This window comes from Drosophila teissieri, chromosome 2R (genome assembly GCF_016746235.2).
Source record: "Drosophila teissieri strain GT53w chromosome 2R, Prin_Dtei_1.1, whole genome shotgun sequence".
Classification (NCBI taxonomy): domain Eukaryota; kingdom Metazoa; phylum Arthropoda; class Insecta; order Diptera; family Drosophilidae; genus Drosophila; species Drosophila teissieri.
This window is the reverse complement of record NC_053030.1, coordinates 4989915-5009468: the sequence shown is the minus strand read 5'-3', so window position 1 is coordinate 5009468 and position 19554 is coordinate 4989915. Positions and strand designations below refer to the sequence as shown.

The window sequence follows — 19554 nt, the reverse complement described above, 5'->3', positions numbered from 1 at the left end:
CGGGTGGAGCGGTAAGCCTTCACCACTATTGGTCGTTATCGATTGACGATAAACCTCGAATTTGGCAAAGTAAACAAAAGCAAATCCCTTAAAGAAATCTGATAAAAATTCTAGATATGAGTAATAGCGAGGACTCGCAACAGTATCTGAACGACATGCTGGTCAAGGAGGAGGACGAAGCGTCCGGCGGTAAGCGAAATGCCACCCACAAACGTGTGTTTTGTTGCTGGACACTGCTAATTTACCCCCGCAGACGATTCAGACAAGCAGGATGGAGGGATAATGCTTCGGGAACAGGACCGATTTCTGCCCATTTGCAACATCATTAAGATCATGAAGGTGCCGGTGCCGCAGAACGGCAAGATAGCCAAGGATGCACGAGAGTGCATCCAGGAGTGCGTCTCTGAATTCATATCCTTCATTAGCAGTGAGGCCATCGAACGTAGCGTTGCCGAAAATCGCAAGACAGTCAATGGGGACGACCTGCTGGTTGCGTTCAGCAATCTGGGATTCGATAACTACGTGGAACCTCTGTCTATTTACCTGCAAAAGTACCGAGAGGTACTTTTACTTTACTTTATTCACAGCAGTATATAACCAAGTATCCCTTTGCAGTCAAACAAATCTGATCGTAATCTCTTCCTGGACGCCAATTATCCACACAACGAAGATGGATCGTCCGCAAACGAGGCGGGAAAACAGTAGCCCCTTGTTCACGTGCTCTGTTAGTTAAGGTTCTTCTGACAGTAAAGAAATATTTGTTTAATTCCAAGTGTTTTGTTAAGTCCTAACAGTATAAATTAGATTTAGATCCCGCAATCACCATTTAAGTTAAAAGTATCTTTATTATTCTTTGCAATTATTTAATTATTCATTTTCTAGACTGTCAGACAGTGATGATTTTATTTTAATTGTAACTACAGATTTTATATGCATAAATTAATTTTTACCCTTCCGATACATAGTCACACTCAATATTAACGTCTCCGTACTAGTAACAAACATGAATTTATGTAATGCATACACTTAGAAAATATTTACTCATACCCTTATATAAAATATATATTATACATTAGTACACGAATATTACCAATAACTGCATTTATTTTTGGAAAGAAGATATTCTTACAAATTATTGAAAACCAAAGAGCAACGATATTCAGAGATTACAAAAAATTCAACTTTGTTTAGTAATAAAGTAAACAAAATCCTTCACTGTTCTGGGAAACCGGGATGGAGGCTTTCTTTTCTTGGCTATCCACTCACTTTCGTAAACTACGAACAGAGGCTTTCTTTTCTCCTCCAAGCGATGCGTTGGCACTGGCCCCTTCTTCACCCTGGAAAGCAATCCTGATCAAAGTGGAGGCTGCATATGCGAAAGCTGCGCCAGTCTCTCTGGTCATTTTTACTTGGGTATTGTGTAGCATATTGGCGTAATCTTCGGATTCTGGAAGGTTGTGTAGCCGAAAAGTTCTGGTTACGTCGTCAAAGGAGGTCCTGCATCCTGGATAAGTCATTAATGGAATGGAAAAATGCAGCGATAGGCGCTGTACTTCTTCTGCTCGGATAGGATATCATGTTCACGGTTGGGCTTTTGGGATGCTTCGAGAAGTTCTTCCAATGCTTGATCTCCTCCTTTCGATTGCTCTTCGTACTCTTCGTCAATTGAACCTGAATCCAAAAAATCAGATTCACTTTCCTTAGCCCAATGACTTACGTTACGGCCATACATTGGTTTTGCACTATGCATCCACTTTTTTGGTGACGACCAAATTGCTCTCTTTTCGCTCGCCTAAAATTGAGAGCGTAAAAATCTAAAAATATAATTTTCTTGCTTGTGTACCCTTCAGTACCAATCCCTAAGGATTCCCCAAGTAATCCTCGAGGAATCCCGGGGAATTTTCCATACAAAGCGGCGAGGAACAAGCGTTCTTGTCGAGGAATTCAAAGTTCCTGGGGAATGTCGAAAAATAAGCATTCCTCTAGGATTCATCGGGAAAATACCTGTAAGTCCAGAAAAAATCTCCCAAAAAATGTAAAAAAGTTAAACATTTAAATAATTTTTTTGTTTTATTTACATTAATTTTTTTCTTTTTTTATTTGCATTATTTTTAGCACATGTCAGTGCATGGGCCAAGGCCTTCTCCGCTGGCTGCTGGCCTTCTAATGTGCTTATACTATCTGTAAAGAAAAATATTTAAATAATATATAGCTAAATTACAAATATACATACCAATCATAACGGAAAAGAATTTGGGAAATGCTTTTAAAGACTTTTTCCCGTTAAGGCCGTCTATGTTATAGGCGCACAAGAGCGGTTCCGTCAAAATGCCCTTGATTGCCTTGGGCAAATGGTTGCGCTTTAAAATTTTGGTTATAGCTTCCATCTGAAACAAAACAAAAGAGAACGCTATAGTCGAGTTCCCCGACTATCTGATACCCGTTACTCAGCTAGTGGAAGTGCGAAGGAGAGTCTTTAACACTGACAGTTTTTGGCGGCTTTTGGGCGTTAGAGTGGGCGTGGCAAAATGTTTTTAGGCAAATCGATAGAAATTTACAAGTCTAATAGAAAAATAAAAAAATATCAAACATTTTCAAAGTGTGGCGTGCAGTTTTGGCGTTTGTGGCGCTACAGTGGCGTGGCAAAAAGTTATTGGCAAATCGATAGAAATTCACAAGACTAATACAAAATGAAAAAATATCAAAACATTTTCAAAAGTGTGGCGTAGCAGTTGTGGCGTTTGTGGCGTTAGAGTGGCGTGCAACATGAATCGACAAACTTGCGCTGCGTCTATGTCCTGGAGTCAGTATGCTTAATCTCAACATTCTATCTTTGTAGTTCTGAGATCTCGACGTTCATACGGACAGACAGACGGACGGACGGACGGACGGACAGACGGACAGACGGACGGACGACGGACAGACGGACATGGCAGATCGACTCGGCTATTGATCCTGATCAAGAATATATATACTTTATATGGTCGGAATCGCTTCCTTCTGCCTGTTACATACTTTTCAACGAATCTAGTATACCCTTTTACTCTACGAGTAACGGGTATAAAAATAAAAACACAGAATCAATTTTACGATTACTTAGACTATAAATACTTTACTTACGTAGCGTTCTTTTGACACTGAGCTTATTTTAAGCTCTAAAGCTACAAGGTCCTCTTCCGATGCGACTGGGAACGCCACTTCCACAGTCACATCCTTCGCCTTCCCCTTGAATAAAAATGACTCCAACAAGTCCGCCATCCTTGCAACCTGGTTCGTGGTCTCCGCCAGCTGCTTCGTGTTCGTCTCCAATGCGGTTTCTAAGGCCCGTACACGTTGGCTGATCTCGGCCAGTTGGTTAATAGGTGGTTGACGAGTTTCCATCATAAAATCCTTAAATCAACAAATATAAATTAAATATACACTTACAAATATATAAATATCTCTCAAATTACTAGAACGCTATTCAGACGTCTATACATAGCGTTTTTTCCTTGACTCTGATTTTGTCTCCTCTCGTCTTTCATTTTCGGTCTGCTGTGAACTACTTCGAAAAAAAACAACAAATATGAACTAGGGCATAGGCAGCGGCTGAGCCACGACTGAATTCGGCTTGAATTCTGTGTTCGAAACTTTGCTAGAAAAAGCCTGCCAGATTTGTTTTTTCGAACTCTCGCGAGGAAAATTACAGGCGAGGAATTTTGGTACTGAAAGGTGGCCCTAGAGCTCTCCGGTCTCTGGCTTTTGAACGAAATTTCGAGGGAGCCTGGAGCCAGTTATAGCGACAGCACAAAAAAAACGTATGCAAAAAAATCGTATAGCGTTACGCATCTTGTTATTTTAATGTCTTTGGTTTCACCGTCTCTGGGCAAAAAGGTATCGCATCCCTTAATGGCACACCTGACCATCTGAACTTTGAATTGACCCTACTTGAAAACTGCCGTCATATCCTTTTGGGTATTCGGAATCACATGCACCTGGCCGAGGAACAAAGTTGGCACCGCCGACCTAAAAAGCTGATTACCCTGCATAACATTGGGTTTAAAGTGAAACTAGCATACATAAAGCTCGAGCGGATTAACCAGAGTAGGCTTAATCTGGGTGTTTACAAGCGACAGGATTAGAGTATTTTCATAGCATGGAAAACGAAAGATTTGGAATTGACTGTTCTCCTGGTGCAAAGTGGGTATACAACAGGTCGGCATCGTTCCATCGTTTCCTTTCAAAAGATTTGGTTGTTGCTTATACTGGATACTGCTTATCTGGAGACTCCTCTTTATCGGGGATAGCGTCCAGCATCGAATCCTCCTCTTTAACAGAGTTCTCGCCAAGCAGAAAAGTTTCTCCTTAACAGAAACTTTTTCCAGCATCGAAAGCTTCTCCTTTATAGAAATCTTTACCTGCATCGCAAAGTCCTCGTCCACTTCGTATTCTTCTTTTACTAGATGCTCCACTCTAACTTGGGCCGCATTGTACACTTGAATGTCCTCGTCTTCTAATTGTGATTCCTCTTTCACCAGGACCTGCTCCATTTTATAGTGGAGGTTTTTTGGTATTCCAGCTGTATAACCTGATAAGCACGACAAATCTGTAAATAAATTTGGTTTGTAGTTTAGGTTGTTTATTTCAAATGTTACCTTTTTGTTTTGATGCTTTAGATATAATAGCGACCATTTAAAAATCAGCTGAGTGCCTTGCCAACCTGTTTTTTTGGGATTTTTGCGATTGGTACCACTTATTGAAGACAAACCCGCCAAATTCAAAATTAAAAAAAAACGTCCACACTTTGAATACCCGCTACTCGTAGAGTAAAAGAAGTAAAAACTACATCCATGTTACAAGTAGAAGGCTGCGTTTTCGACCTTATAAAGATTCTTGATTAGGATCATTATATCGATATGCTAAACAATTTTAAATTTCGTGTTTTGTATTCTTTGCCCAGCAGAGTTACGCGTATTCGATAGTCAATTAAGTAGACTATATCGTTCTCTCAGGATTATTTGATTTATAATTTCATGTGGGCTTAATACACCAATAACCCAAATAAAAGGAAAATATTAAAATTGAAATTAAAATATTCCCGATGGTAAAAGTTACACAACTTATATGGAATCCAAAATCCTCTCAATAGATTTATTTTATTCCAATCACAAACCCCATATCGCAGAAGCAATACGTTTAGTTTCAGTAATATGTATATTTAGAAAACCTCCAACTAATATTGGGCCATCTACAAGTCTACATACACATATACGCTCAAGGATATTACGTAGTATATCTATAGTTTATATATGTCAGTATTACGGAAACTAAAACACATTTTTCTCACAGTTAAAGTGCGTATGTATAAAAAGTAAAACAAAAACTTAAGGAACATTTTGTGTTGTTTGTTTCTTTGCATGGCATATCCTTTCTCCACAAGCCATTTATGAGTTAATAACGCATTAAAATCACCGGTAGATACTACATGGTAAAACTAGAAGACGTGATGTGGCATTGTACAAAGGTTGTACAAAAAGTTCTATCAAATGGTACAGATAAAACTAGACTAAAATGATTCCATGTAGGTAGACTAAACCAGCAGCATGTCGTCGTTGTCCTGCGGCTCATCCTTGATCCGATTGCCGGTCGAACCAGTGGCGAAGTCGCTGAGGAATATATTCGTGTCGTTGTGGTTCAGCTGCAGCGTGGGAATCGCACCTGGACGCAGTTCACCTGGCTGGAGGAAGCATTGCGACTCGAAGTGACGACAGCAAATGTGCTTGGAGTGGTCCCACTTGGATATGGCCTCGATCTTGAGATTGTAGCACCACTTGGCGCGCTGATTGCGCTGCTCTGGAAAGTCCAGCATCGGCAACTGGACATTGTCCACTCCGCAGATGACACAGCTAACCGTCCTGTCAGAGGGCAGGTGGACCGAGCAAATATGTTTGCCCCGATATCGCTGGGTATCCGTGAGCCTAAGTGCCTGGCACCACTGTCTAAGCAGCGCCGGGTCTTTAATGAGAGGAACAATAAATGTAGATTAGTTTTGTTATAGTTTTGTACTAGTACTACTTACCACTGGGAAACTTGTGCAGTTTAACATTTCCATTATGATGACAGTCAGCCATGCAACAGGTTGCAATTGGGAGGGGTGGATCCGGCTTTCTCTTAACTTTGTCTGAGGATGCCTGGGGATTTAAGTGCCTCGTGGGAATGGCGTTACGCATGAGACGTCTTACCCCAATCAACTCGGGCTCAAAGTGCCGGCTGCAAATCAGGCGAGTGTTTCGTTGAGACTCCTTGAACACCATGCCCGTCGCCAGCTCCCAGTTTCGTATGGAGGTGCGGTTATTGGGCAGCCGGAATAATTTGATGCCATCGCCACGAAAGGCCCGGCAGTAAGGAAGACAACACTGCTTAACTTTCCACGGCGGAACCTGCCCAGGCAGCCAAGGATCCAGCTTGGAACGCCGCTCCCGCTTGATGCGTACCTCCGTCCCCATATCCTCCTCGTACTCATCCTCCTCGTCCTCATCCTCCTGCAGTCCATCGTCCTCATCGGCATTGCTTTCCACCTCACTGCGATCGGTGAAGAGTTCATGGCACTGTTCGTTCGTAAAGATCTTCTCGGGCACATTGTCGCCCAACTCCAGGGTGGGAACCGCCCAGGGGCGCAGCTTCCTCAGGCTGATGCAGTGTGGCTCGAAGTGCACGCTGCAGATCATAAACTTCCATGGCCTTCGCTCATCGTAGCGGATGCGGAGGTTGTGCATCCAACGCTCCTGTTGGATCCTCGATTTGGGAAACTTGTAGATGTGGACGCCATGCTTCGATCTTTGCCGCTGGCAATGAGCCAATGAGCACTTATCGTATCCAGACTTCACCTGGTTGTAGGTCACCGTTTCCTGCTTCACTGGCAAGCTCAGTTGACCCTTCCAGTTTGTCTGGGTAAAGGGTATTTGCGTAGCTGCTGAATCCTCCGCCTCTTGGTCCTCATGAAGCTGAAGTTCTGGTTCCAGGGACGGCATTGAATCTTCATCCTCCTCCTTTATCTGCACGGTGTTTGTGTCCGCTCCCAACTTCTTGTCCAGCCTGAGGTTAATGGCTTCGAAGTCGTTATTAAATAGGTCGGTGGGAGCCTTGCTACTTAGTTTTAAGGTGGGTACACTGCCGTGGACTAGTCTCATGTTAAGCAGGCACACGGGATGAAAATGGGCACTACAGATACGGTATCGCCAGCGGTGCAAGGGATCGAAAGGCACCTGTGTGTTGTGCTGCCACTTAAGGCACATGTCCTCTGAATGAGGAAATTTGTGCAATGTTATGTTTTGAGTGGACAGGTGATTCATACAGCCCTCAATCTGACAAAACTTACTGGACTTTCGGGGCGGAGCCGGCGTTGGCAGGCACATTTTTATTACCTCACTTTTAACCATTTTGTGCTCCTCAAACTGAAGTTCTTCGGGCAAAATAAGCTCCTCAGTCTCCTGCAATGCGAATTCATTCTCATATACCTCTTCTGGTCTCTTAGGTCCTAGGAGTAGAGTGGGCATCGCTCCCTTCTTTATTCTAGCGCTCTGAAAGCACTCCTGTTCGAAATGATAACTGCAAATTCGATACCGCCACCAGAACTTCTCATCCATGTCAACTTGGGTGTTGTGCATCCACTTCCGAGCGGCCTCGGACGATGCGGGGAACTTGTGCAGCTTGATGGTCCCGTCCACGTCTTCTACTGTCACTTCGCACCCTTCAACGGCGCAGTGGTTGGCATTGTACTGGTTTCGAATGCTATTAGAGTGGCAGACGGCATGTTCGGTATAGGACTTGTCCACTCTTTCGTAGCTGTCCATTCGCTCAACGTGACCAACCTCCAGAAGGACCTCCAGGGCCTGCATCTCCGAGTCTTCCTCATCAGACTCGATGTGCTCCATTCTTACAATGGGCTCTAGAAGGAAACTGTCACCCTCTTCCTCCTCGCGAAGCTGTTCCTCTTCCAGCTCCTCCTCTCTCTCCAATTTAATTGTATCGGCTTCCTGGGTAAATTTTACTGTCATTTCCTGCCACTCTTCCTTAGTGGGAATTTGGTGCACCGGATTTCCAGGTAAATTCAGAGTGGGAACACTCCAGGGATGCAGCCGCCTGTCGTCAAACGAGCATCGGGACTCAAAGTGATTGCGGCATACTCTAAGCATATATTGCTGCTGCGGCTCCGTAATCTCTAGTTGGCCATTCTCAACCCACATCCTCAGTATGTCTTCCCTTTGCGGCAACCCATGAAGGAGCACCTTATCCCGGGGCCTGATCATTTCACAACCTTTTACCGCGCAGCTAACGATCTTGACGCGTCTGTTGTTTCGAGCAGAATAGTAATTTTCTTCGAGGAATCGGTTTGAAACGTGCTCTGGAAAACTTTTGATACTTAATTCGTAAAGAATAACGAAGTGTAGTGGGCATAGCTGACCACCATCACTCGACGGCTCTTCGATCTTCAAATGACGGAGCCACGCTCTGCGTAGGTTCTCTTCATGGGGCAGGTTGAATGACACGGTTTTGCACAGTTCCTTGCACTCAGGATAAATGCAATCTACCTCCGATATTATAGCTCTCCTTTCACACTTTAAACTTTTACCCAGGCTTTGAGTGTCCGACTGAAATATATCCTGAGAGGAATGGCCCAGCTCCAGTGTGGGTATGGAACCCGATATTAATCCACTTTTATTGAAGAGAGAGGCTTCGAAATGCGCACTGCAGACTTTCAGACTGCCCAGCTGGTCATTAAGTACGCTCAGTTTGAGATTATGAATCCATTTCTTAGCCAACGCCAGCGTTTTAGGAAATCCACTGAATTTAGTGTCTCCGGGCTGCCATATTCGACCACAATCAGGGGCACAGCAAACCTCCGCTTTCTTCTGCCAGAGACTTTCTGGGTTTGGTAACATCTCCACCTCTTCGTCGTGCCCTAGTATTATAGTCGGCAGTGCGCCAGGACGTAAACCTTTGTGAGCACCGAAACAAAAGGGCTCAAAGTGACGTTCACAGATAAGCTGCTCCCCCAACCCGAGGTCTACGGAACTGATCTTCAGGTTATTGCTCCACGCATTCAGTTGAGCAGCGGTCTTTGGCACCTTATAAAAGCGGAGACGTCCTCCAGAGGGGTCCTTTTCACATCCAGACACGAGGCAATGTCTTTCGATGTCGCTTCTACTTAACTCCAGAGTGGGAACGGATCCGTCAATCAAATTTAAAGTGTCCTGCTCAAAGCATTCCGGTGCAAAGTGAGACTGGCATACTTTGAATCCATTGCTGCTGGCCTGCATTGACCGATGTCTACACGCTGCTGCCCACTTTCGTATAGTTGGCATATCCTTGGGATACTCATAGAGTCTTATACCGCTAGCTTCACCTTGGAAACAAGTAAGTATGGAACAATAGCGCTCCCGAATAAGCCTCATCGCCTCCTCAGTGTCCTGGCCTCCAGCAATGTTTCCATTGTGCTTGGCATTGGGGATAACCAACCCGTCGTGGCCCAGGTTTAAAGTGGGTTCTGCCCAGCAGCGAAGTTGTTTTTTGCATATGGCGTCTGGTTCAAAGTGAGTTTGGCACACATAAAGCTCCGCAGGGTCAACCAGGCGAGGTTGCTGCTGCGTGTTTACCAGCCACCGGAGCAAGGCCTGTTCTTCGGTGGGAAAGCGGTAGAGTCGAATTTGGCTACTTCCAATCTGTCCACATGTTGAAATGCAACATATCCTGATTCTACCTCGAGGACTTGGACTTGCACTCGAGCATGGACTCTCCAAGGAGGCGAGGTCCGTTTTAATTCTTAAAGGAGTTAGTCTAGAATTGTTGTTTGGTGTATCACTGCGAGATTCAGGGCTGATATTCAAATGAATCTCGTCATCGTGCCTTAAATGCATGGTAGGTATGGACCAAGTTTTTAGGAAATTTGCTTCTAAGCACATTGGCTCGAAATGAAGAAAACATATGCGATAGCTTTTGTGCCTTGAATGATCGTAAGATATCTTTGTGTTATGTAACCACTTCAGAAGGGTAGCATCCTTGTCTGGAAGCGGGGTTAGCTGAAGATCCCTATCACATTTAGAAGAACAACTAGGCACTGCGCATTTAAGTTCATCATGAACCCACTTCAAATCTTCCAAATCTTGTGCGGCCAATACTTTGGGAAGCTCCACCCGTTTGAACAGATGCATAAAATGGTCACCACAAAGAAGACCCTCACTGCTGGGTGGCAAATTAAGGTGTCTTATCCAGGCATCTTTTATGACCACATTTTCGGGTAAATTAACAAAGCTTAGGTGATCCGATGAAGAATTTCCGCACTCGGGAAAGAGACAACTGCCATGGTTTCTGTAGATGTTCCAACTTTTTTGATCTAGCATTAAGGTGGGTACTGCCTGCTCCAAGGGCTTTCCGTTTTCGACCACTTGTGCCTCAAAGTGCTTAAGACACACTCGAATTTCCTTGAAGTCCGTGTCTTGGGAAAGCTTTAGGTTAAGCTGCCACTTTTTTAAAAGATTTTGCTCCTCAGGCAGCGGAAGTAGCTGGTTAACGTCCGCATTCGCACAGTAGCTGATGCAACATCTTTCCAAATTACTCTCTCTGTGATTCTTCGTTGGAGTCTTTTCCTTCATCATCATTTCCCTCTCCGTCTGCACCTCCAGCTTGATCTTCCTCCCTACCTTCATCTCCATCCTCAACGTCTGCATCTTCCGCACTTCCAGCGCACTCCACTTGTCTTGGCGGATGTCCGGCGGCTCTGTCAGCTTCCTCTTGCGGCAGTGTTTTAGGCTCCAAAGCCGAAAAACCGAGTGCTGTGGCTGTAATTGCTCTTGGTCAAGATCTACTCCATTACAAGAGTATCTAAGTGGATCATCGTGGCCCACATTGAGAGTGGGCACTGCATTTTGCTTAAGCTTTCGAGTTCCCAGTACCTCCGGCTGAAAGTGCTCTATGCAAACGCGGCCGATGCAGTCATCAGGATTCAGGTGTAGATTGGAGCACCACTTGAGCAGCAGCTGTCGATCCTTGGGAAAGCCAAAGGTGCTCAGTAGATGAAAAGCCGTGCGTTCTTTTCTGCAGTGCTTTAGACAGCATATGGGCGTCACATTATTTGCGGGCTTTTCCCGACGCAGAGGGATAATAGGAGGAGTGGGTGGGGCGTCCGGATGAAAGTGCTCCGCTTCCTCCACGTCCTCTTCTTCGACGCGTTCATCCTCCTCATCTCCACAATACTCGCCTTCATCATCACTTGGATGTTCAGCAAACGTCTCGACCAGTTCGAGGGGATCGAAATAGTGGCCGTCTTTCTCATCTTCATCGTAAATATCTTGCTCATGGTGCTCCTCTTCAGCCTCTAGTTCTTCTTCCTCTTCATCAATCAGCTCCCTTTTGGTTTTCAGTCGTGGCAACTCCGAGCTACCTTCCTCTTCTTCGGCCATTCCCACCTTTATAGCCTCATTGTCGTATATTAAGCCCTCATCATGGCCCAGATTTAAAGTAGGCACCGCTCCCGTTTTCAGCTTCAACTTTCCACGCACCTGTGCCTCAAAATGGTCCGCACATATCCTGCCGCGACACTGATCCGGTGCCAGACGCAGATTCGCCCGCCATTTTTCCAGAAGATCCTCACTCCTTGGATATCGATAAGTGCGGAGATCGTTGTCAATGCTCCTACGCTTGCGGCAATGACTCAAAGCACAGGTGGGCGTAAAGAATCCTGGTATGTTTTTCGGATTCTCGTAGATCGGCTGCTCCTGGTGGCCCAGTTGCTGCGTGGGCATTGCCCAGCTTCTCAAATGCTTGCCATCAATGCAGCGGCGGTTAAAGTGCGCACTGCAAATCCGTGTCGAACGCTCCACCTCGTCGGGTTCCAGACGCAGGTTATGGCGCCACTTTAGGTGCTGTTGCTTACCATTGGGAAATGGAAAGAGGCGTGCTCCGTGCTCCAGTCGACTGCGCCCACAACTGCGCACACAACACTTCAGATCGGACATAGTCCTTTTGAGCTTAACCTTAAAGAAAAAGCAGTTTAAACTGGGTAATTTGGTTTATCTAATAATTATAAACAAACCTGTCTCGTATTCAAATCTTTGGCATCAGACATGGTTGTCACATCCGTTTTGACGTCTTCCGACTCGGAAAACTCCTGCTTGATAATTGTTCCGCCCAACTCGTCCTGTATTCGCCGTTGTCGTCCGAAAAGGTTGCTTTGCAATTCCGCTGGATTTACCTGGAACAGGTCGTCTGTGTCGTCGTGACCCAATTCTAGAGTCGGGATCGAACCTATATTTAGCCGAGTCTTTCCGATACATATATCCTCAAAGTGAGAGTTGCATATCTTGTACCGATCGCGTTCCTGGAAGCTGAGGTGTTCCAGCCGCAAGTTGTGTTTCCACCGCTCAAAGAGATTCGCATCCTTGGGAAAGCTGTTCATCTGTACCTCGTCGAAGCGACGCGTCTTTCCGCAGGTCGGTACGATGCACTTGAACACCGGATCCACATACCTGTCCTCCGGCTTGGGATTTAGTATTAGCTCGATTTCGGCATCGTCGTGGCCCAGTTCCTCGGTGGGAATAGCCCACTTGTACAAGTGCTTGGGCCCGATGCAATCCGCCTCGAAGTGTTTATTGCATATGCGCACGCCGGTGCAATCCACCGGGTTCATTTTGAGATTGTTGCACCATTTCCATAGCATATCGTCATCCTCTGTGGGAAAACGGAACAGGCGTACGTCCGGCTGTTCTTTGGAGGCCTCGCATCCCTCCACCACGCAGTGTTCATCGGCAAAGGCCTGCGCTTCGTTAGGATAGATGTCCTCGTCGTCATGACCCAATTCCAGGGTGGGAATGGCGCCAGCGCTCAGTCTCCTACCATTGAAAGAGTGTGTCTCAAAGTGGCGGGAACACACCCGGTATTGGGCCCTCATCGCCGCTCTAGGACGCGTTTTGATGTTATGCATCCACTTGCGCAGTTGCGTTGGACTATGCGGCAGCCGAAAGAGCTGGACGCCCTGCGCCCGCGTCTTGCGGCAGCTCTCGACAATACACACGCGCTGCAGACACAGCTTGCTTGCCTTGAGCTTGGCAGGATTCTGGTAAATCTTCAAACCGGGCGGCGCGTTCAAGTCCAATGTGGGTACCGCCAGCGGCACCGGACACTTCTTGCTCAGCACGTGCGGCTCAAAATGAGCAGAGCATAGACGGCGTTGGGCACTGCCAACCATAGGAACCTGCAGATTGTGCGCCCACTTAGCCAGAGTGGACCGATTTAGCTTGGGGAAGCGATAAAGCTGAACGTTGTGGAGAGCCCGAACTTTGCGGCAATGCGGAAGACAGCACCTGGGCACCCAAGTGGGCTTCACGGAAGCCGACTGCTTGGTTTTTAAGTGAGTTCGCCGTTTGTACAGCATCGAATGCTCCGGATTTTCGTAGAGATTTTCTATGTTACCAGCCAGATTAAGTGTTGGAATAGCCCAAGGTCTCATCCGCTTGCCGATGCAGTGTGCCTCAAAGTGAAGATTACAGATCCTCATGCTAGTCAGTTGACTACTCTCCGTCTGCAGGTTGTGCGCCCATTTGGCCAACACGGAAGCTTCTTCCGGAGGCCGATAAAGCTTGATGTCGTCCACACTGGGATTTCTCTTGCACGTCTCCACACAGCACTCTCCCTGTTCATCGCCATTATTGGGTGCAGTGGGTCGAGCGTAGAACTCTGTAACCTGTTCCGGCGTTGGTAGCGGGTATGGGATGCTTTCATGGCCTAACGATAGTGTGGGTACCGCCCACTTCTCAAGCCTTTTGTTGCGCAGACATCGTTCCTCAAAGTGCACTTCACAAATAGCGTCGTTGAAAAGTTTACTCCCATCCGGAACAGGACGCTGAAGATTGCCACACCACTTGGTCAATAGAGACACATTGCTTGGGAAACGGTGCAGATTGGCATGGTCTCTGTCCCGATTTCGTTTACATACGGCAACGCAACATGTTTCCCGGATGTTCAATTTTTTAATCACATCCGGATTTTTATGAATATCGTCGTCATCGTGACCCAAATTAAGCGTAGGCACCGCAAATGGACGCATGCAACCGCCAATGCAATAGGGCTCGAAGTGCAGGCTGCAAATCCTCATACCCTTGTGCATCTTTTCTTCGGGTATTTTCAGATTATGGCACCACTTGCGCATCTGCTCCGGTCGGCGTGGTATGGTGTGGAATGTAATGTTCTCATTATTGTGGCGCTTGCTTTCGCAACTGGGCACACAACATACGTCCATGCTGTCGCTGGCATTAATTGCAGAAGATCCACTGGCACTTAAGGCCAGGTAAGAAGCGCTTAGATCAGGATCAACGTAATGAGAGTTTGCCGAGCTGGCAGAGGAGGACGTGGAAGCCGCAGATTGGCGCTGGTATGATTTGCTATGCAACTGCTGCTGCAGTGAGTGTTGCGATGGATGATGTTGTGTGTGGTGCTGGAGGCCACTGCTGTGACTGTTTGGAGTTGTTGGAGGCGGCCACAGTTCGTTCTCGTAGATGTTGAAGGTGTCAGTGTGACCCAGATGAAGTGTGGGAACTGCCCCTACATTAAGAAATCATTTAAATATTTTTCACAAACGCTATAATTGCGTTGAAACTTACCCGGAGATAGTTTCCGCAGACCCAACGCCTCTTTAATAAAGTGGGCGCTGCATATTTTGTGATTTTTCCCACGATATACTCCAGGATCCAAGCGAAGATTGTAGCACCAGCGTCGCAGAAGAACTTCATCTCTGGGAAATCGATATAGCGACATATTGAAGTCAGAGGATCGGCTCCGGCGGCAGAAGTTGAGGCAGCAGCGTTTCTCCTCAACGTACAAATTCTTTGGGTTGTCGTGGATCTTGCCATACTGGGCACCTAGATGTAAAGTAGGCACCGCCCACGGCTTCAGTCGGAACTTGCCGATACAGCGCTCCTCGAAGTGGCGGCTGCAAAAATGACGCGGCTCTTTTGCCTGAACGGGTAGTCGTGCGTTCTGGCACCACTTGATCAAGCTTTTTATGTCCTTGGGAAAGTTGTAAAACTTTAAGTTGCTCTCACCCCGCTGACTTGTACAGTGAGGCATGCTGCAGCGCGCAACCTCGCCGGTTGTGAAGGTGTTAGTGAGTTCCCTGTTCTGGTATAGATTGGCCACGTCGTCATGACCCAGATTAAAAGTGGGAACGGCCCAATAGCACAGAGAGTAGCGGTTAATGCAGCGCTTCGGAAAATGCATGCTACATATGCGGAAATTGGCGTAGCTGGCGGCGGGTATATGGAACATCTTGAGGTTGTGCAGCCACTGATTAAGGTACTTCTCGTCCTTGGGAAACGTGAAAAACTGAAGCGTAGGGCTTGTGCTCTTGCGCACTCCACACAGAGGAACACAGCACAAGGCGTCTTCGGAGTCGTCCAGCGTTGAGGAGTGCGCTTGTGGTCCGGCGATCGCTCCTGCGTGCATTGAGCTGTCGCTTCCGTAGGTATTATTGTACGCACTGTCCTGAACGCTGTAGGATGACTCGCTGGTAGAGTTGCTGTAGCTCCGCTCCATCTTAACATTCACTTCGTTCTTTATTGCGGATGCTGCGAACATGGCAGCTCCATCGGCATTTGCCTGACGCTGTTGCAGTAGAGAATTCAGCGCAGCCGTCGCCGGCAAGGACGAGCCGGATGGAGTTGTTTTGTGGTGCGTGGTTGTGGTCACTAAAACAAAGAGAAATAGCACGTTAGAAAAGGTGTTAAATACATATGTTTCTAACTAACTTTCCATGGTCGCCATATGGCAGTCCTGTAGCTTGTAATTTGTCTGGTGCTGCTGCGCCTGCGACTGCGACAGGGAGGCAGAGGATGACTGTCCCCCCGTGTAGTACTTGCCACAGAAATAGGGCGCAGCCAGACGATGTTCGTGAAGCTCTACAGCCGTCTGATACCATAGACGGCAGATGGGACAGTCGAAGCGCTGCTGAAACTTATGCTGCGGCAGGTGGGCGTACAGTTGCTCCCGCGTAGCGAAGGTCCCGGAGCACATCTGCAAATGAAACGATCAATGAATTGGTGTTTCAAGAAAGCAATAAAATGTGCATCTTACGTTGCAGACAAAGCCATCGTACTCGTGTTGCATGTACTCGTGCGCCTCGCACTCAGCGATCGTGTCAAAGTGCTTGCCGCAGTACTTGTGGCAGAAGAACCTGTCGGCCCGGTGGTGGAGCTTGTGCCGCTGCAACTCCTCGGTGGTCATGAACGACATGGGGCAGGTGCTGCACTTGAAGTCGTACTCCTGGATTCCGCAGTTGCTCTCGGCCACATGGCGAACATATACCTGCTTCTTAAAAAAGACCTCCTTGCAGCGCTGGCAGATGGGCAGACTTTCGGTGCCCCGATCCGATTGTTGTTTTCGCCGCAGGAAACTGCTAGTGCTCTAACATAGAGAAAAGATGACTCAAGTGTGTTTCATCAAGGAACTCTTTTACACTCACCTTTCCGTAGGACTCATCCTTCACGGTCAGCTCCACTTTGGGGCTCAGCATGTCCTCGCTGAATTCGCTGAACTTGCTAAAGTCAGCAAATGGCGTATTGTCGTCTATATAGTTAGACTTATAGGAATGCTCGTCAATGGGTTCCGCTGTTTAGGAAATATTTAATTATTGTGTGAGACTTAAAAAATAAATCCTGTTTACTTGGTTGAAATAAATAAAAGTTAAGCCTATAATTTAATTAATTAAGACTGCGGAGAAATTTAAATATATATATGACCGCGAAATAAAAAACTCTGCGCAGATGAAAAATTCTGTATCCATTATTCGCTGTTTCTATGGTTTCGAATTGTATTTTGTACTCCCCTTTGATTGGTGATAAGAATTAACTGCCGCTACATAAAATGGATAGATAACCGAGTGCTCTGCAGACACGCAGATATTTCTTCTATTTACATTATTAATGATACCAACTAGACTTTCCCATTTGAACTATATTATAATTGTTCTTAAAGTAAAAGCTATTGGACTCATTGATTTGGATAAGAGCAGAAATAATAATTTTTTTCATTCATATTATATATTCATTAGCAACCTTGCCTTCTGCCTTCGTATACTTATGTTGACATGGATACCGCGAACATGTTTGAGAGACTGAATTCATTACCTGTAATATCAATGTTTTGGGCGTCGTTCTGTGCGTACCCACACGCCCATTAAAATGGCACTGGGAGTGCGGGCGGGACCAATAATTTGTAGGTTAATCTACGGGAGCACGTTACATAAGAAGCGACTTGGAAGACAGTTCCCCACAACCCGTTCCAAAAAAGTAAGACAGGGAGATGATATGCACACTCACTGGACATACGAGTGCATGCACATGTGTGCGTAGGAATCGAACTGAATAGGTTACGCCGGTAGTATAAAGCATCTATCCGAGTACACATTTGCCAAATGGATACATACTGACAACCGTACCATCGCACATACCGAGAGACGCGCAAACAGAGCCAAATTGTACGGTACGGAACCGAACAGAGCAAGATACAGATACAGAGCCGTAGGTTGACGAGCGGTGGAACCGAATCAGAATCCGAATCCGAAAACCATCCGAACGAAACAAGCGCCAAACCTCAGCGAAACTCAACAAACGTTTTATTGATTCGACGCCAAAATGGAGCTGAAACTACGCTACTTATAGGAAAATGGCCCCCTGTAAGTTTGATATACTGCGTGCATTCCGCATCTATTTCAAAGGCGGTTTTTGCGCCTAAGTTTTCCAGACTTTCTGGTTTTGGATTTTGATATTTGTACTGGCCTAGTCAAGAGGATGGATAAGTCTACATATTTGATTTGCATCTATGGAAATTAAGTGTTTCAGTTATCATAAATTTACATTATTTCATTCTTTTGTACTGTCATTTGCATAGTAATTAAAAGAATTACTCTCATTTTTATAATAGCTGTTTTCTTCTTTAGGTTCTTTGAGAATCCATTTAAGTATACACAAAAACCCAACCCACTGTAAGTCTACTGACTTTTTTTAAGGAAAGTATACTCGGTGCTAATGTTTAAAAATAATAAATATTTCATTCGAGTGTGTACTTGTACCATACATTAATTTTTGGGAACTTACATTTTATTAATACTTCTGGTGCCGGTGGCGGGGCCATGGGATTCGGGGGCTGCTGGTAGGCCTCCATGGGTTCGCTTTTGATATAAGGATAGCTGCCGGTCATGATATTGTGGCCCATATAGGGCCTTTGTTGGCCTATATGCTGTGGAAGATGCTGGTGCTGCTGCTGTTGCTGTTGTTGATACTGCAGCAGTTGGTTGTGGGCATATGCCACTGTATTGGCCCCAAGGCCGTAGCTCGGACCACCACCACTTACAACCGCCCCACTGACATTGAGGCCGCCGCCAGCGGCGCCATAATAGCCCTGCGTGCCACCACCCCCTGGCCCGTATCCCCCGCCGTCCATGATGTTGTTGTTGTTGCCGCTGCTACTGTTGTTGGTGGCCTTGCAAGAGGGGGCGGGGCCGAAGGCCGAGTGGGGTGTGGGGTAGGAAGCAACATGTGAGTACCAATTGGCGTGCTGCTGCTGAGGCAGCAGCTGCGCTTGCTGCTGCTGCTCTTGCTGCAGGGGCATGGGCGTCGCGGGCGGCGGGTAGTGGTGTGCGTAGTGGTGGGGGTGGGCGTGATGGGGGTGTTGTTGTGACATCACGGACGCGGTGCTGCCTGTGTTTATGCTGCCCCTTGGAAAGTGTCGCCTGGTTTCGTATCGCCTTGTGGTGTGTTGTCCTGCAGCCAAGTTAGGGGCGCGTTAGCTCTCTTTTTCGCAAGCTTTTGGCGTCTTTTATATACCAGTTTTTCATCGGCCCCCGTCTGTGTGTATGTATCGAACTGGCATTGTTGCTATTGTCCTTAGGATTTCGCATTTTCCAGCTGCCACCGCAACTCACACATGGCACTCTGCAACTGCTCGGCAATTGCAACTTATATTGGCTCGAAGCGGGCGTTGGGTTTTGACCATTTTACGCTTTATTTCGCTCCCGAACGCGCGACGAACGAAACGTCCAGCAAGACACAACAACAAACTGTTTGTGGAGCGCAGTTAGCGGTGGGGCCACAGCAGTCTGCAATCGATAGCAGTGCAATCGGAGCAGGAGCTTTTTTATCGTATGGAAGCTTTGAAAACAGTTTCCAATTCAAAGGATGCTTCCCAAGGTCTTACACTTTGTTTGACCACAACAGTAGAAATATAATTTGGCAACACAAATAATACAATTTTAAAAATCAAAACATTTTCTAAAATGGTGGAAGTGACAGTTTTGGTTGGCTTGTAGGCGTGCCAACAAACGTGCACTGCGTCCATGTCTCTGGAAGCGACATGTCTTACCAGCTTTTTACTTCCTGAGATCTCGATGTTCATACGGACGGACAGACGGACACGGCCAGATCGACTTGGCTATTAATCCTGATCAAGAATATATATATATTTATAGGGTCGGAAACGATTCGTTCTACCTGTAACGAATCTAGTATACCTTTTTTCTCTACGAGTTAT

The 19554-nt window shown here is 46.3% G+C and overlaps 3 protein-coding genes across 6 annotated transcripts; 1 reads left to right on the top strand and 2 right to left on the bottom strand.

Annotated features, from left to right (window-relative positions):
* Positions 1-42: 42 nt before the first annotated feature.
* On the top strand, positions 43-1084 carry LOC122614242 (transcriptional activator hap3). Its single transcript, XM_043788774.1, has 3 exons — positions 43-189; positions 254-561; positions 616-1084. The coding sequence occupies exons 1-3, from the start codon at positions 117-119 to the stop codon at positions 703-705; spliced, it is 471 nt and encodes a 156-aa protein (XP_043644709.1). The 5' UTR covers positions 43-116; the 3' UTR covers positions 706-1084.
* Positions 1085-2051: 967 nt separating this feature from the next.
* LOC122614209 lies at positions 2052-4662 on the bottom strand. 3 transcript variants are annotated; one of them, XM_043788737.1, is made up of 5 exons: positions 4635-4662; positions 4398-4567; positions 3121-3390; positions 2234-2387; positions 2052-2181 (listed from the first exon to the last, which is right to left on the bottom strand). In XM_043788737.1, exons 2-5 carry the CDS (start codon positions 4527-4529, stop codon positions 2075-2077), a joined length of 663 nt encoding a protein of 220 aa, XP_043644672.1. In that variant the 5' UTR covers positions 4530-4567; positions 4635-4662; the 3' UTR covers positions 2052-2074. The 3 variants fall into 3 exon arrangements, with proteins under 3 accessions (XP_043644672.1, XP_043644671.1, XP_043644673.1); XM_043788736.1 differs by lacking the exon at positions 4635-4662 and having other exon boundaries at positions 4398-4595; XM_043788738.1 differs by lacking the exons at positions 2052-2181; positions 4635-4662 and adding an exon at positions 3016-3045 and having other exon boundaries at positions 2298-2387; positions 4398-4594.
* Positions 4663-5211: 549 nt separating this feature from the next.
* LOC122615162 lies at positions 5212-19066 on the bottom strand. Of its 2 annotated transcripts, none has more exons than XM_043790080.1 (9): positions 18123-19066; positions 16490-16635; positions 16102-16431; positions 15777-16041; positions 14634-15716; positions 12071-14574; positions 6222-12011; positions 6059-6160; positions 5212-5994 (listed from the first exon to the last, which is right to left on the bottom strand). In XM_043790080.1, exons 1-9 carry the CDS (start codon positions 18706-18708, stop codon positions 5674-5676), a joined length of 11127 nt encoding a protein of 3708 aa, XP_043646015.1. In that variant the 5' UTR covers positions 18709-19066; the 3' UTR covers positions 5212-5673. The 2 variants fall into 2 exon arrangements, with proteins under 2 accessions (XP_043646015.1, XP_043646014.1); XM_043790079.1 differs by having other exon boundaries at positions 6059-12011; positions 18123-18788; positions 18852-19066.
* Between the last annotated feature and the right edge of the window lie 488 nt (positions 19067-19554).

Excerpts from the sequence above, each read along its gene's own strand:
- LOC122614209 (XM_043788737.1), bottom strand. The coding sequence starts at position 4,529 with ATGGAGCAGGTCCTGGTGAAAGAGGAATCACAATTAGAAGACGAGGAC. Across the intron at positions 3,391-4,397 it reads ACGAGGACTTTGCGATGCAG|GATTTTATGATGGAAACTCG; the intron begins GTAAAGATTTCT and ends TGTTGATTTAAG. Across the intron at positions 2,182-2,233 it reads ATTCTTTTCCGTTATGATTG|ATAGTATAAGCACATTAGAA; the intron begins GTATGTATATTT and ends TTTTCTTTACAG.
- LOC122614242 (XM_043788774.1), top strand. The coding sequence starts at position 117 with ATGAGTAATAGCGAGGACTCGCAACAGTATCTGAACGACATGCTGGTC. Across the intron at positions 190-253 it reads GGAGGACGAAGCGTCCGGCG|ACGATTCAGACAAGCAGGAT; the intron begins GTAAGCGAAATG and ends TTACCCCCGCAG. Across the intron at positions 562-615 it reads ACCTGCAAAAGTACCGAGAG|TCAAACAAATCTGATCGTAA; the intron begins GTACTTTTACTT and ends ATCCCTTTGCAG.
- LOC122615162 (XM_043790079.1), bottom strand. The coding sequence starts at position 18,708 with ATGTCACAACAACACCCCCATCACGCCCACCCCCACCACTACGCACAC. Across the intron at positions 15,717-15,776 it reads CCATATGGCGACCATGGAAA|TGACCACAACCACGCACCAC; the intron begins GTTAGTTAGAAA and ends TCTTTGTTTTAG. Across the intron at positions 14,575-14,633 it reads TCTGCGGAAACTATCTCCGG|GGGCAGTTCCCACACTTCAT; the intron begins GTAAGTTTCAAC and ends TTCTTAATGTAG.